Below are 17,605 nucleotides of genomic sequence, written 5' to 3'. Positions count from 1 at the left end.
AATTAGCTATATTTGTTGCATCATCAGTTTTGTAACATGGAATGAAATGTGCCTTCTTTGAAAACTTATCAACAACAACAAAAACAGAATCCTTTCCCCTTTTTGACCTAGGTAAACCCAAAACAAAGTCCATAGAAATATCAACCCAAGGTTTACTAGGTACGGGTAGAGGGTTATACAATCCATGGGGTAAAACTCTAGACTTAACATGTTTAAAGTGAGGTTTAAAGGAAAAGCTTTTTGGGTAAGAGCTTTGAAGGGGAGTGATCGATACATGGCTATAATTGGGATGCTTTTGATGGAAGAGATGAGAACAGGGCTTTTTATAGATGGTCGGGTGAGGAAATCAAGGTTAAGATTTTTATTACCTTTAATGTGTTGGACCATGTAGTCATACTTTGCAAACCATGTCTTTAAGTTGAGCAATTGCTTTTCAGGAAGCAATTTGTTCTTGAAGTCAAAGATCCTTGGATAAGAACTGTTGTCCATTCTGATGAGGAAATTGTGGCTGATAAGGCGGAATTCAAACTTCTTGATTCCATATTTGACTGCAAGAATTTCCTTGTAAATGACGTGGTAATTCTTTTCTGAGTCTTTGAACTGTCCACTTGCATGAGTGCAATAGAACTCTGAGTCACCAATCTTTTCTAGGAGGATAGCACTCCAAAAGTCATCACTAGCATCTGTCTAGAGAATACGTTGGCTGGTAGTGGGAATTTTCAGTGGAGGAGGTGACTGGGCTATCTTTTTAAGCTACTTTATAGCTTCTGTCTGATCTGGACCCCATGGTGGAGCCGTCTTTTTGAGCATGCCTGATAACTGACTAGTGTGGACCGCAACTTTAGGAATAAAGTCTCTAACATAATTAACAATTCCAAGGAACTGTTGAATTTGCTTTCTAGTAAAATCAATGTCTGGAAACTTTAATAATTCTGCTGCAATGTGTGGTCCTGGATGGTAGTGGCCATCTTTTAAGACCATGCCAAGAAAGTCAATAGATTCCTTTCCTATGCTGCTTTTCTTTTCAGAAAGCATGATGCCATGTGTCTGCATGATTTCTAGGAAATCTGAAAGGAGTTATTGATGTGTTTGGTGGTCATGGGAAAACAACAGGATGTCATCAATGTAGATCAAAGCATGATGGAGGATCGGAAAGAAGATCTTAACCATTGCTTTTTGAAATAAGGATTGAGCAACTTTCAGATCGAAATGTAGAACTGTCTACTGATAATGAGCATCAGGGATACAGAAGGCTATTTTGGGACGGTCTTCTAGAGAAATACCAAGTTGCCAAAAACCAACTTTGAGATCAAACTTTGAAAATGCTTTTGCACCTTGAAGATGAATGAATAGGGACTGGATCTTTGGAAGAGGAAATTTATCATCTTTAAGGAAATCATTAAGTGGCTGGTAATCAATGACTAATCTCTTTTTGCCACGAACTAATTCAGATCATTTTTCAACATAGAAGGCTTGACAAGCCCAATTTGAAATAGTAGGTTCTATGAGACCTTGCCGAATTAATTGAGTACATTCTTGCTTGGCGAGAGAGAGATCAGAAGGAGGCATACTTGGATGGGTAGCTTTGGTGGGATTAACATCTTCATTAAGTTTGAAAGGAAGATGAATGAAAAAATGGTTATTTTTCCAAAGTGGGGATGGATGAGTAAATTAAGAGTGATTTTCAAGACAAAGTTCAAGGAACTTTTGGGAAATGGAGGTATAAGGAGGAGTTGTATCTGACAATGTATACAGATGGAGAACATCTGTATATGGCATAAACATTTGCTTGAATCTAATGCATGTTGGTGTAATGAAGAGGTTTTTTACCAGTTGGAGGATATCAAATCCTAGAAGGAGATCTTTGTCTGGTAACTCTGAACCAACAATTTTTTGCCAAATACTACAGTTGGGGAAGAACTGGATAACAATGGGTTTTTTGGTAATGAGAGAAGTTTCAAAAATCTTGCCATTGGCGGCTCTGATGTATTCAGTATGGTGTTCCCAATAATCTGGAGGAAGGATTCGAGGATGGAGCATACTGCGTTGTGCGCCAATATCAAGGAAACCAATGACTGAGATAGGTTTATGAAATTTAGAAGGGATGACTAAAATTTTTACTGAAGGACTTGGAAGTTTGGGACGAATGTGATTTATCTCTTGAATAGTGGAGATCACAGAAATGTCATCTGGGTCGGAATCTGTTGAATCAGCAAGGATGAAGGCTATTTGATCATCTTTCTCGGATTGTTCTGAGAAGATGGATTCAACTTTGTCGTTGTCAGAAAGGATAGAAGATTGCTGTAGGTGCTGAATGAGACGAACAGCTTTTGTTGACTTATTGGGGCAATTGCGGGCAAAATGTCCGTGCTTCTTGCAAATAAAGTAGTGATGGTGTTTCTTCTTTCTGAACTGAGAAGGATCCTTTTTGCGAAAGAATCTGTAAGGCTTCTTTGGTTTTTTGCAGGAGGATTTGTGGAAATGTTTCTGGAAGTGCTTCTTCTTGGTGGTTGAACAAGTGCATTTTTTATCATCTTTGCATTGGATTTTGAGGTAGGGTTTTTTATAGGCTGAGCCAAAGGGTTCTTTGTGTTTGATCAGGTCTTTGAAGAAATATTTTTGCTTACAGATCTTATCAAGGCATAGCAAGGTTAATTGAAAGATTTTTCCTAGGGAGACATTTGCTATGTCAAGATTAGAGGCTGTTAGTTGCCTTTGAAGCTCTGGCTGAAGCTCTGTTGGTAAAGATGCACTAAAGACATGTTGTAGAGATGGATCATTGAATCCATTCAGTTTGTAATAAAGCATGCTCATCCTTTTGTAATGCATTTCCAGGTGATGTCGTTTAAGAGAACAACATTTCATCTGGTGATATTCTTTGCGAGATGCTTCAGTTGAATCAATTGGAGTTGTCGGTATTCACCTAGACTTTCAAACCAATCTCATAGAGATCCGGTGAATCTGGAACAAAACTCTCGGAGAACACTTTGTGATTGTGCATTAGGACTTGTCATTTGTACATCATGAATCCATGCAGTAAATTCTTGATGCCGAGTTTGCCATTTGTGACGAGGGATGTCATCAAATGTAAACCATGGAGAAGAAGATGGTTTGGAAGGCTTTGCAGAAACCGGAGGGTCAGAGGAAGCCGGTTTTGTGTGTGAGCCTTGGTCATCATTATTATCATCAGAAGATGCCTCAGGAATAGGAGTGTCGACAACAGGCTGGATGTACTAGGATCTTCTATTTTTGTGGCCATGAGAAGGCCAGAAATATCTGCATATTGAGACTCGAAATCTGAAGAAGTTTGTTAAGAAGAACTGAGTGTCTCTGTGGAGGGTAGACTTTCTTCTGAGGTTGCATCTGAGTCAGTATGTTGAGAGTTAATCTGCTGATAATGGTATTGATAAGTTGGGGCTTTATCTTTCTTTGGAGGTTCAGGAGTTGCTTTAGGAGAGTCTTCTGGAATTTGAAGATCTTCCCTTGGTGGAGGTTTTGATATTTTGACTTTTGATTTGGGCTTTCTTGGTGGAGTAGGTTTTGGTGGTGAAACTGGAGGAAGATTTGGGTTGGTGGAATGGAGATGGGAAAGACCAAAGAACTGATCATAGGTTGACTATTTAGAAGGAGTGTAAAATGGCTGATATGATGTGCATAATGGTGCTGGTATAGGTATGGACTGGGTTTTGGTGAAAGGGGAAGGTTATGTTTTGTCAGCATCAATTCTAGCTAGTTTCACTTTCAGCTGTCTGATCTCTGCTTCTTTCTTGTTAAATTCGGGACCCCAAATACGATTGTTGATCATCGTTCTGAGATCAATATCCAATTCAGAGATTTTGTTATGTAGATTTGAATAAATCTGTTCAAGCCGGGAAGTAATTGTGTCCACCTTTGTTTCTGTTTGTGACACCTGGGATGCCACTTTGTCAATCTTTTTACCAAGATGGAGACGAGCTTAGTTTTGAGCACTGGCATTTTGAGTTTGCCAATTTAAAACTACTTCATACTGCTTTGGTGCTTCTGGTGCTCCAGAGGTTGTGATTGGTGATTGGACATAGGGTTGAGAAACAACTTTAGTTTGAGGGTTCTTGGTAAGATTAGCTAGAGGATGAAAACATCAAGCATGACTTGATTTTTGGTTGGACTGGGACAGGCTTAGATGAGGACTCTCATTGGAGTTGCCTGAGTGCTTTTTTGTAGATGGGTAAAGGTTGATCTGACTCTGGATCATCTGGTGGTCTTGAAGAATAGGGTCGACACGGAGTTTTAGGAGTAGAAGGCTTTTTTTTCTCTGTCGCCTTCATCTCATGATTTCAACGTCTTCATCATCATCTATGTCATCCAAACAGGGACAATCTGGATTACACATATGGGCTTCTGGAACATCCCATAAGAAATGACCGTTGACTTTGTCAGGGTATACTGGATAGCCTTCTGAGGAAAACCCATAGATTGGAAGGCTTGACTCTTGTCCAGTGGAAACTGCTGCAATCATAGCAGTATAGGAGAGCCGTGGAGGATCTAGATTTGGCTTGTCTACAGGCTGAAAAGACATTTTGACCTGACCGTCTGGTCTTTTTTCAAAAACAGCCTGGGACGTCTGAATAGGTTTTGAATTTTGGTGGAACTGTTCATAGTTGGTAAGCCATTCCAAAGGCATGAGTTGGAGTAACTCTTGCTTTTGAATTTGTTTGGGGATTTGGATAATGGTTGGAATTGTATCTATGTCTACAAGAATCATCAGTGCATCACTGGTTGTTTGTACAGTTGGGAGATCTAGCGCATGATTTTGCAATCGATTCACTATCTGGTGATGGATAGTGGCTATTTTAGAAGTGGATGTTTGTTCTGCTCCTTGGAGCTGGATTTGGACTTTCAATGTTGTTGGAAGGTTGGGATCTTCTAGGGACATGTTGAAATTTGGGTAGAAGGTTAACAAGACACTTCCAGCATGGAGTGTGGTCAAAACAGTGCCAATGACAGCATGTTGATACTGTTTGAACCTTGTGTCAAGGAGGGCAATTCTGGCTGTGACGGGTAAGCCTTTTCTGCCATGTAAGGTGAGGATAAGCCTGACACCACCTAAATGGAGGTGTGTATACCCTTCTCGTTTCCAGTTGGTTACGAGATCTGTTGGTATATCCATAGTGACATATTGCTCACTTTGAGAGGCTTAAAGAGCACACTGATCTAGTCGTGAAGACTGGATGTATTCTTTATGAAGAGGTCTTTTGTGAAGATCAGGGTTTGGATACTCCGAGTGAAGGAAGTTTTTTGTTTGTAAAGATGATATGGACTCATAACAGGGAACTAAGATTCATTAATCTGAGCAGATTCAGGGATATAAGAGTATTCAACAAGATTTTCTATTTTTGAGGCTACATGTTTTGAACAAGAACGAGGTAAAGAAAGAGTAGAAGAGAGAGAAATAGGAGAGGATTTTGTTGAAGCTATTTTTGATGAAGAAGAGGAAGATGCCATTTTTGATAGAGTTTCTTGTAGGTGTTGAATAATAATACTTGAGAACTTAAACCATGATACCACCTCTTGAAAATGTTCGTTTGGCTCTGATACCACTGGACAACATCACGTTTCATATGTGGAAGTTAGTTGTAAGCGTTGTTGAAGCCTTGGAGGCTAGCTTAGTGAAATTCTCAAGCTCGGTGAGCTTGGAGGCATGAACGTTAGCACGGTTGGCCGAACCACATAAAAATCGCGTGTTTGCTCTCTCTTACCTTATCTCTTTATTTTTCATTGTACATTAATTTGTCTATTTTGAATTTGATTGTTTTGTTTAAATTGCATTAAGTTTTAGTTGCTTAAATCCTAATTCACCCCCTCTTGACTTGATTCCACATTTAGGGAAGGTTAATCAACCATTAGACCTTTATTTTTTTATTAAAATGACTGCCCTTACTGGAAAACTAGGATGAGAATTTATTTGCAGAATTTAGATTACGAAATTTGGGAAATTTTTAATGATTGCCCATTTGTGCCTGTTACCAAAAATGAAAAAGGGAAGATATCCCCAAATCATCAAGTCAATGGAGTGAGACATAAAAGAAAAAAGTTGTCTCTAAACTCCAAGGCTATGAATGCTTTGTTTGTCCACTTGATAAGAAAGAGTTCCATAGAGTGTCTAGTTGTGAAAGTGCTCAAGAAATTTGGAACAAACTTGAAGTTGTATATGAGGGCACAAACCAGGTCAAAGAGTCTAAGATTAATAGATACACCAGACAATATGAATTGTTCTAAATGGAACAAAATGAAAGTCTTTAATTCATGTATACTAGGTTTATGGATATTGTAAATACATTAGGAGCCCTAAGAAAAACCTTTTCAAATAGCAAAAAGGTTAAGAAGATCATTAGGTCTTTACCAACTGAATGGAGACCTAAGAGAACTGCCATAGAGAAAGCTAAGGATTTAAACACCTTATCTATTGATGAGTAGTTCTCTTATTTTTTATGAGGAAAAGAAGAAGAAAAGCATTGAAACATGAGAGTGATGAGGAAAGCGAGTTTGATAATGAAGACATGGTTATGATGGCCAGGAGGTTCAGCAAAGAAGATTCAGAAACTACAAGAACCAAAAGGAGAAGAAGGAGCCAATCACTTGTTATGAGTGTAAAAAGCCTGGACACATACAATTGGAGTGTCCTCTTCTCAACAAGCTCAAGAAGAAGGCAATGGTAGTAACGTGGGATGACAGTGATGAAGAAACAAATGATGATGAAGAGCAACAAGAGATGTTAAATCTAGTTCTCATAGCGATTGGAGATGAATCGTTTGATGAACATGAGGAAGTAAGTGATCCTACCTATGATGAATTATATGATTGCTTTTAAGGAATTGCATGATGATTGGATGTCTTAAAAAGAAAATGGTAGAGCTCACAAATAAAAATGAATCTCTGAGTGCAAAGATTACATGCCTAGAATTAGAGAATAAAACATTGCATGATAGAGTTGATGAGAACCATCAAGGGACCATTAAAACTTCAAGTGATCCTTTGCACATTCATGGAGGCCCAATTACAAGAGCAAGAGCCAAAAAGATGCAAGCTGCTTTAAATGGATTAATTGAGAAAATATGGATTGAAAATGCAATTCAAGATGCAAGACATCATGAATTGGGCTTGAAGAGAAGACAAGGCATTGTGGGCATTATTCAAGTCATTGGGCAGCCAAATACACAAGTTGTATCAAATGCAGAAAGGTCAAATTCGGAATAAAAAATGTATTGATTGAGCCAGAATTAAAATGCAAGCTATATACCGTTGGAAAGATAATTAAGTTAGCTTTCCAATAAATTTTACAGAGCTGGATTTGGAGTTCTCTAGAAGGAGTTATGACCAATTCTTTACAGCTTGTTCAGACTTGGGATTTTCAACGAATCCTTTGTTTTTCAACTTATTTGTTTGTTTTGTTTCAAGCTTGTCAATGTGTAAGGTAAGTCTACCATCAATGATGGTGGGCTAACATTAAGTTTGTCAATGATAGCATTAATTATGGTAGGCTAGCATTAAGTTTGTCAAAGATAGCATTGATCATGGTGGGTTGGTGAAGACTTTTGAAACATCTTTTGACAAACTTACTTGGAGGGTTGTTCCAATGTTTCCATTTGTATTTTTAGGATCTTGGGTTCCTTTTAGCCTATTTAAATTCAGCAACCTTGGTATGTAAGGAGATTAATGTTATTTTGAATTTGAAAGATTATTCTTTCTTTGGTTCTTTTGAGAACTAGTGAACTTATCAAGAATTTACATTCTTGTGGTGTTCCAAATTTAGACTTATCACTCACCCTCTCATCTTTTTCTTGTGTGGCGTCAATACCCTTCTCTATACCTTTGGTTCATGTTTTCTTAAGCATTGGGTCAAGGTTTTTGTTTGCCATAAATCTGTTTAGAACTTTCTTGGGAAGTTGAAACTACAAATTAAGTGTAGGATTGAAAGTTTCATTGTGGGATTCGTATCATTTGGTATCAGAGCTAGTTTCTAATCAGGTTTGAATGTCTTATTTATTTTGATTTTCAAAAAAAAAAGAAAAAAAAACGTACAAAAAAAAAGGATTACAAAAAAAGAGTCAAGTATTTCTACTTTCATAGTTTACACATATCAATTGTGTTGCTTTGCTTGCTTGCTTTCCTTTCTTCAATTTCCTTTTCATTCTTTGTGTCCTCTTAATTTCTTTTCTTTGTTAGTGTGCTGGATTGTCATATTTGGTGTGCCACTTGGGTTTTTTTTTTCTTGATTTTGTTTATTTAGTTCAATAAAGAACTGAAAGAGAGAATTAAGTGTGGTAAAAGGCAATTTGTGTGTTAAACACGAGAGTTAAGTGACATCAAAATTGAGTGAAATACGTGAGGGAGTGTTGTGAGGTCTTTTTGCTAACAATTTTTTTTTTCAGATCACAAATATGTCAAAAGATCAAGAAGCTATAGACCAATCAATCATGCTCAAAGCCAAGCAACAACAATTTGAGCACATGAATCTGATGTTTGGAGAGATCTGTGACAAATTGGAGAGGCAAGACACTGCCATAGCCAATCTACAAAGGGGGCAACAACCAATAGCTCCTAATGTAAGAGGTAATCAAGGGCGTGCTGTCATGGGAGAAGAAGATGGCGATGACGTAGATGATTTTGATGACCAGGCCACCGTTGACATGCGTGGAAGAGATAATAGAAGGGCAAGACGTATAGATCGTGATTTGGGGAGTATAAAACTGAAAATTCCTTCTTTTCAAGGTAAACATGATCCGGAAGCTTATTTAGAGTGGGAAAAAAAGGTGGAGCTAGTATTTGATTGCCACAACTACTCTGAGGAGAAAAAGGTAAAACTAGCTGCTGTTGAATTTACTGATTATGCTATTATTTGGTGGGATCAACTTGTTTTGAGTAGGAGACGAAATCGTGAAAGGCCTATAAACACTTGGGAGGAGATGAAGGCCATTATGAGGAGGAGATTTGTTCCTAGTCATTATTATAGGGAGCTGCACCAAAGGCTTCAAAGTCTTACACAAGGTTCTAGAAGTGTGGAAGATTACCTCAAGGAGATGGAAATAATCATGATTCGAGCCAACATTGAAGAAGAACGAGAGGCCACTATGGCAAGATTTTTACATGGGTTAAATCAAGATATTGCTAATGTGGTTGACTTGCAGCACTATGTTGAGTTGGAAGACATGGTTCACATGGCCATGAAAGTGGAACGACAATTGAAAAAGAAAGGTTCCACTAGAACCAATTTGGGTTCATCTTCCTCACGGAAGTCAAAATGGAGCAAAGATGAAAAGGTTGTTTCAAAGCCTAAGATTGAGCCAATCAAGGATCATAAAGAGGGAGGCAACCAAAGTAAAGGTAAATCTGATTCCCAACACTCTAGAAATAGAGATATTAAGTGTTTTAAATGTTTGGGGACAAGTCATATTGCATCTCAATGCCCAAATAAAAGAGTAATGATCTTGAGGGATGATGGTGATGTTGAAACCGAGAGTGAATCAGATGATGATCCTATGCCACCTTTGGAGGATGCTAATGATGGTGTAGAATATCTAGTTGATGGTAAGTTGATGGTTGCTAGGCGTGCTCTCAACATGCAAGTTAAAGAGGATGCGGAGGTACAACGTGATAACATCTTTCATACTAGATGCCACATCAAAGATAAGGTATGTAGTATGATAATTGATGGAGGAAGTTGTACTAATGTAGCTAGCACAAGGTTTTTGTTTGCCATAAATCTGTTTAGAACTTTCTTGGGAAGTTGAAACTACAAATTAAGTGTAGGATTGAAAGTTTCATTGTGGGATTCGTATCAAGAGTTGCATTATCAAATGAGAAACCTAGCACTTCATATGAACATATAGAATCACATGTAGATGATTTGAAAAAGGAAAATGAGATGCTTAAGAAAAAAGAATATTGAACTTAGTGAGTCTTAAAGTTTACAAATGGGCAAAAGATGTTGGATAAATTGCTTAATTCACAAAAATGTGTGTTTGACAAGGGAGGCATTGGCTATAAATCAAATTTGAAACAAAAATATTATAAAAATTACTTTGTGAAGAGTACCTCCATTAACAATTAAGTTGTATGCCACTATTGCAACCGAGATGGTCACATAAAGTATAGATGTCCAGTTAAAAATGCATATTATGGAATAAAATGTGTTTGGGTTCCAAAAGGAACCATTGCTAACACTCAAGGACCCACAAAGGTTTGAGTACTTAAGACTTGAGATTTCCTTTGCAAGGTTTAAAGAAGAAGAAGAATAAATGGTACTTGACAGTGGTTGCTTAAGGCATATGATTGGAAATTGTACATGGTTCTTAAGTTTTACCAAGATCGAAAATGGTAGAGATGTTTCCTTTGGAGACAATTCAAAGGGAAAGATTCTCAAAATTGGTAATATCGGTAAATTTTCCACAACTCTCATTGAAAATGTATGTTTGGTTGAAAATTTAAAACACAACTTGATTAGTATTAGTCAATTATGTGATAAAGGTTATAAAGTTATTTTTGATAAAACTAGATGTGTTATTGAGAATGTATGTGACAACAAAGTTTTGTTTGTTGGAAATAGATGTTGTAATGTTTATACCATTGAGATAGAGTGTTCATCTACCCATGATAAATGCTTTTTCGTATTGCATGATGATGATTGGCTACGACATAGAAGACTAGGACATGCAAGCATGGATTTAATTTCAAAGATTTCCAAAAATGATTTGGTTAAAGGTCTTCCGAAAATTGGTTTTCAAAAAGATAGAATTTGTGAAGCATGCCAATTTGGTAAACAAATCAAAACCTCTTTTATAAATAAAAATCATGTTTCCACTTCAAAACCACTTCAACTACTTCATATAGACTTATTTGGACCTTTTAGATATGCTAGCTTAAGTGCACATGGGTATTATTCTTAGCCAATAAGGATGATGCCCTTTGATGCTTTTAAATTGTTTTGTAAAAAGAATGAAAATGAAAAAGGTTATGGTATTCCATGCATTAGAAGTAATCATGGAGGAGAAATTGAAAATCATGCATTTGAATATTTTTGTAATGAGTTTGGCATTGAACATCAATCCTCGTCACCTAGGACACTACAACAAAATGGGGTTGTTGAGAGAAAGAATAGGTCTATTCAAGAAATGGCATGTTAAATGATAATGCTTTACCAAAATACATTTGGGCCGAAGCCGTCAACACCGCATGCTATGTTTTAATTGTGTGTTGATAAGACCTACTCTCAATAAAACTCCCTATGAGCTTTGGAAAGATAGAAAACCCAAAAGATAATTTTGGTAAATTTGATCCAAAATTTGATGTTGGCATCTTTCTTAGGTATTCAAACTCAAGCAATGCTTAGTTGTGGAACAATCTATACATGTTACGTTTGATGAGTCTAACCCTTCCTCTATGGAGAAAGTTGTTATTGATGATGACAAATAAGAGGATGCACCACCTGCACATCAAGAGGAGCAACATGAAGAAACAAATGCGGAGCAAAATGAAGGTACTTCTCAAACACTCCCTAAGGAGTAGAGGTATGTTTCTTCTCACCCGGAAGATTTGATCTTAGGTGATCCTTCTAGAGGAATAACTACTAGATTATCATTTAGAAATACTTGTGAGCATGCTGCATTCATTTCTTAAATCGAACCAATATCCTTTTTGGATGCGAAAAACAATGAATCTTGGATTATGACAATTCAAGAGGAGTTCAATCAAATTGAGAGAAACAATGTGTGGGAATTAATTCCTAAACCGGAACACCAAGGTTAGATTAGTAGCTCAATGTTACAACCAAGAAGAAATTGATTTTGATGAGACATTTTCAACTGTAGCTAGAATAGGGTCCATTAGGATGTTATTAGCATTTTCATGTCATAAGGATTTCATTTTACATCAAATGGATGTCAAAAGTGCTTTCTTAAATGGTTATATTATAGAAGAAGTGTATGTGAAACTAGGGGTGGGCAAAATCGAGTTCGGATCGGGTTCGGATCAAGCCAATTGGGTTTTGGGTTGATCGGATTGGATGAAAATTCATCCGAACTCAACCCGAACTTATAACCTGATCCGATCACAACCCAATCAGGTTTCAGCATTTTCATCCGATCAGGTTTCCTTTATAACCTGATTCTATCTAAACCCAAAATTTTTCGGGTCGGGTCGGGTATTTTGCCCACCCCTATGTGAAACAACCTCCTGGTTTGAAAATGAAAAATTTCGAAATCATGTTTATAAGTTAACAAAAGCATTGTATGGTTTATAACAAGCACCTAGAGCATTGTATGATAGGCTTAAAAATTTCTTACTGGATAACAATTTTTCAATGGGTAAGGCTGACACAACTCTCTTCATCAAGTATAGGTTTATTCAAATTTATGTTGATGATATTATCTTTGGTTCTACAAATGAATTGTTGTGTAAAGAATTTTCATCTTATATGAGTAAAGAATTTGAGATGAGCATGATGGGAGAATCAAAGTACTTTCTCGGACTACAAATAAAACAAACTAAAGAAGAAATCTTCATCAATCAAGCCAAATATCTGAGAGATTTACTCAAAAGATTTGGACTTGAAGATGGAAAGTTTTAAAAGTACTCCAATGAGCTCAACAATCAAGCTTGATAAAAATGAAAAAAGGTAAAGAGGTTGATGTCAAAGCCTATTCAGGTATGATTGGATCCTTGCTCTATTTGACTACTAGGAGACCTGATATTATTTTTAGTGTGTGCTTGTTTGCTAGATTTCAATCTTGTCATAAAGAGCCACACTTATTTGCTATTAAACGAATTTGTCGGTATTTGATTGACACCATTGATCTTGGCCTTTGGTATCCTAGAGGGACTCACATAAACTTAACATGTTACTAAGATGTCGATTTTGCTGGCTATAAGGTTGATAAGAATAGCACTAGTAGAACATGTCATTTTCCAAGTCAATATTTAGTCTTTTAGTTTAGCAAGAAACAAAATTCGATTACACTGTCTACCATTGAGGCAGAATATATTGCAGTTGGAAGTTGTGCACAAGCATTATGGATGAAACAAACCATTAGAGACTATGGCATTAAACTGGATCATATTCCTAATAAATGTGACAATACAAGTGCTATCGAAGAATCTCATTCAGCATTCTAGGATAAGCATAGAGATGAGAAAAAGGAGATGTTGTGATTGAATTTGTTTCTACTGAAAATCAACTTGTAGATATCTTTACAAAACCCCTTAGTGAAGAGCAATTCATAAAACTAAGACATCAGCTTGGAATGATGAATGCTGTATCTTAAATTGTGATTTTTCTTTGTATGGCATTATTGATTGATATGATTGATATATTTGATATGTTTGCTCATGTATGCATTCATGTTTCATGCATTAAATGACATATTGAAAAGTTTTTAATCACAAAATGATTTAAAATTGATCAAGTTTTAAGCCAAAAATAAATTGGTGTGCAAAATAAAGTTAATCGGTTAATCAAAATATAGTAAAAGGCAAAATATGGCTAATTGGCAAGCCATTTCCTAGACTCTTACTCTCTGGACCTAACCGGTCTATCGTTTAGTGAAAACGGTAAGCCGGTTACAGAAAAATGGTAAGCTAGATTCACTTCTTTTTTAAACACTGTTCATCATCTTCTTCTTCATTCTGTCTACCGCTTCTCTCTCTCTCTAAAAACTATTTTCTCTTTCTCTCGTTCTCACTCTAAAATCCACCATTTTCATCCGTCTTTCCACCAAATTAAACCATAAACATCATTTTCCCATCATTCCTTGTGCTCAAAATCATCTTACAAACTCATTTTCACCATCAAAATCACAAAATCCCAAATCTAACCTAGGTTTTCACCCATTTTTTCTGTTTCTAATTTTTTCAATCTGTGGTCAATTTTTTTACCCAAATTGAACTTATATATCCCTTCTAAACACCATTATCTTTGTTTTAATCGGTTCATTCCTCTTAAAGTCGCTCCAAAATCATCATGTCAAGTTCAAGCCCAAACAGAGGAAAAGGGAAAGAACCTGTTCCACTACCCAAACAACCATGCCTAGAAAGGGACACTGCAGATTTTGAATCAAGGCACTTCCCAGACAAGCGTTTAGCCCAATGTTTTTGCCAAAAATTCATGACCCATATGGTATTTCCTACTTTTTAGATTTTAACTTATTGGCTTCGTAGTCTTAGCAATAGAAATTTGTTACAATTGTTAGAGGAAGTTGGTTGGATTAATGCCATTATAGTTGAAGAGAATGTGTATCTTGACTTGGTGAGAGTATTTTACTTGAATATGGATGCTTCCACGGAGAAAGAGAATCGAGTAATCACCACTGTTGAAGGAGTTTTGATTGAATTTGATGATACGAAGTTGAATTCTATCCTAGGAACCTCCGATACTAGCTTAGAAATCTTTTATGCTAGGAAAGCCCTTGACATTGATAACTTTGTTCATGTTGATGCTATTAGAAACATATGTAGGCGCATTGATCTTTCTGATGAGGTCTGTAACATCAATTTTCGTACTCAATGTCTATGCCTCCAATCCTGGGTTTTACTTCATCTTATTCAGACTATTGTCCTTCCTAGGTCGGGGCACTTAGATGAGCTTTCCCAATTCCCACATGGATGTTGCTTTGATTGATTCTTTCCTTAGGCATCGTCTCATTTAAACTTGGTACACTGTTATACTCACCATGCTTTCCATACCCAACTTGATCATTTCATCACTTAGATCCTTAAATACTTTAGGGTGCCCATCAATGAACCATCTTGTTAACCCTCTAAGAGTATAGAGGATGAAGCCATGTGTGCCTTAGGATTTGAGTGGAGCAATGGAGTGTGGGTAAAGTTTACAAAAAATAAGTACACTATGATTGCTCTAAGTGATGATCATCCTCTAAATTATGTGGTTCTTGCTAATCAGCTTTTTTATTTTTCTTTTCCTTTCCAGGGTCAGTGTCGACGTCAGGACCCTCTTGTATTTGCACATGATCCTAATGCATCAGCATCTGTTGCACCACCTCTAAAGCCTCATGACTCCGTAGATGTTACTCTTCAATAGCTTATGGATGAGATGAGAACACTTTCTGTGCAGCAGACCAATTTACAATAGCATATTCTCGAGGAGTACCAATGTCTCTCACAGTAGCATCAGCAGCTCCTTCATGGACAATGCCTCTTCTTCTACCACTTTGGCATTCCATATCCGTTTGTAGCTCCATCACCACCACCTCCACTGCCTCAGTAGTTGTCTTTATGCTTCTGCCTTTATATGTTTAGCACACCAAGATTCATTTCTGTTATGACATTTTATTTCATTATATTGGGATGTTTGTTTTATGTTTTTGGATGACATGAATATTTTCCAACCTTTTTTTAACTTTGTGACTCTTTATATGCTTTGTCTATGAATTGTTTTGGTTCAATGGTCATGTTGAGATTGGTAAGGGGAGCATATTGATTTCTTTTTTATGATGAAGGGGGAGATATCTATGGATATATTTTGAAGTGTTAATATTATGTGTTTAAAGTATTGATATGCGTATGAGACAATGCATATATGCAAGGGGGTTTTTTTAAACTGAAAAAGATTTTTTAAAATTCTTTTGAAAGTGATTTAAAAAAAAATTCAAAATACTTGATGTGTTTTGTCATCATCAAAATGAGGGAGATTGTTAGCCTATATGGCTATAAAATGTTGATTTTGATGATAACAAACCACATGTTTAGGATAAACAAGGAATTACACGTTATGGTCTTATAAAACAAGAAAATGAGTTTGTTTGAAACAAAAATGTATTTTTGGAACTAATCGGATAACCAGATAAAATAAACGGCAAAACGGTTAAGAGACAGCAACTCTTTAGAATCAAAACGGCTAACTAGATTCAAAAGCGGTGAATCAGTTATCAGAGAGATGCTCTCTAGAATCAAAGCAGCTAACCGCATTCAGAAGTGGCAAACCGGTTATCAAGGAGATGCTTTCTGGAATCCAAGCGGCAAACCAGTTATCAGGCAGAAGCTCTCTAAAATAAAAACAACGAACCAAATAATGAGAAGCGGCAAAACGCTCTAATACCATAAATACAGCAAGAATACGTGGCGTTGTTACACCAAAATTATAACAGTTAAGACTGTTCTTTGGACCAGTAGTCCGCAAGTTCGGGTTTTTAGCCGATATACCTCTGAGATCAAAAAACTTTAAAACATTTTTATCTCGGGTTATATAACCCAAAACAGACTTTCCTTTAGTCTAAAACAGGGTACCAAACCAGATAAGAAATTATCAAAAGTTTTCTGATGCACAGGATCCTTGTAAGAGGCAAGTGCAAAGCATACTTCCTTAAGTTTCAAAATGAACAGATGTAAGTTTTCTTCTTATTTTAAATACTGTAGAGCTTCATTGACAGAGAGAAAAGAGAAATTAGAAATTCATGAGTATAGAAGGCTAGAGATTTTATTAATGTTGCGCTCTACTTCTAACGAGGAGAAGATGAGCTTATATAGAAAAGGATAGGACAGGGCCCCTATCACTTTACAAACGACAAGTTTTAAAAGCAAAGTAATAAAGACAAACTAAAGCATGACAAGCATGACTCATGCTTTAATTATTACAAGCCAACTTTAAAAAAGCAAAAGTAATAAAGACAAACTAAAGCATGAAAAGCATGACAAGCATGACTCATGCTCTAATTATTACAAACCAACTTTGAAAAAAGCAAAAGATGCCAAATTGCATGAATCACGGAGATGAGAGATTCATGTAATCTTCATCTGATGAGCTGTCAGACGCATCGTTATCCTTTGAAAACAAAACTTTGAGTGATGGACGTGGAGTTTCTGGTGGATGTTGATGATCTAGTCGACATGGTGGCCAAGGGCAAAATATTTTGCGCCAAGAACAAGACGGGTGTTCCTTGGATCCGATTGGTGTGCTAGAACTGGCTTTATTTGTTGGATTGTCTGGGGCAGGTGCTGGTGGTGTTTGTTGGAGGTTCTGAAGGTGTTGACTTAAGGGCAAAAATGCTTCCCATGGGTCTTGTGCATCTTGGTATAGAAAATCAGTGAACTCTGATTTTTCTTCCTTGATGATAATACTCGTGGATTGAGGTTTTGAAATTGCTGAAGGAGTGGGAATCATGATGATATCATGTTGTGGACCTAGGGAGGTGTGAGAGATGTCTCGGTGTGGAGCAGGTTGGTGGTTCAGTTCACAAAGGAAGTTATAGAGTTCCTTTTGGACTCTATCGTCTTGTTCAAGAATGGATGGATGAGGTGTGGTGAACCATTCAAAAACTTGGTCTTGAGTCCAGAAGAAGTTGGTGTCAAGGTGTTGGAAGTATGGCCGATGGATAATGAACACAGACGTCCACATTTTTTCTTCTGATGATGGCATACGTTCCAAATTATGAACTTGAGACAATTATTGGAGTTTCATTCTCCAAAATGGAATTGGAGAAAACCATTCAAAGAGTGTCCAGAAGAGCGAAGAATTGATTTAACAAATGGCGATGGTCATCTTGTGTACCTGAGAACAACAAAATATCGTCAATGTAAATCAATGCACTATGCAGAATGGGTTGGAAGATTTGGACCATGG

General features: G+C 36.8%; 1 protein-coding gene across 1 annotated transcript; it reads left to right on the top strand.

Moving 5' to 3' along the window:
• Window positions 1-7,831: 7,831 nt before the first annotated feature.
• Window positions 7,832-9,791, top strand: LOC112495863 (uncharacterized). Its single transcript, XM_025092694.2, has 2 exons — window positions 7,832-8,004; window positions 8,409-9,791. The coding sequence occupies exon 2, from the start codon at window positions 8,418-8,420 to the stop codon at window positions 9,765-9,767; it is 1,350 nt and encodes a 449-aa protein (XP_024948462.2). The 5' UTR covers window positions 7,832-8,004; window positions 8,409-8,417; the 3' UTR covers window positions 9,768-9,791.
• Window positions 9,792-17,605: the final 7,814 nt, after the last annotated feature.

This window comes from Citrus sinensis, chromosome 6 (genome assembly GCF_022201045.2).
Source record: "Citrus sinensis cultivar Valencia sweet orange chromosome 6, DVS_A1.0, whole genome shotgun sequence".
NCBI classification, from domain to species: Eukaryota; Viridiplantae; Streptophyta; class Magnoliopsida; order Sapindales; family Rutaceae; genus Citrus; species Citrus sinensis.
The sequence above is the reverse complement of the archived record's forward strand: the minus strand, read 5'-3'. Positions and strand labels throughout refer to the sequence as shown.

Coding starts and splice junctions, on each gene's coding strand:
- LOC112495863 (XM_025092694.2), top strand. CDS start 8,418: ATGTCAAAAGATCAAGAAGCTATAGACCAATCAATCATGCTCAAAGCC.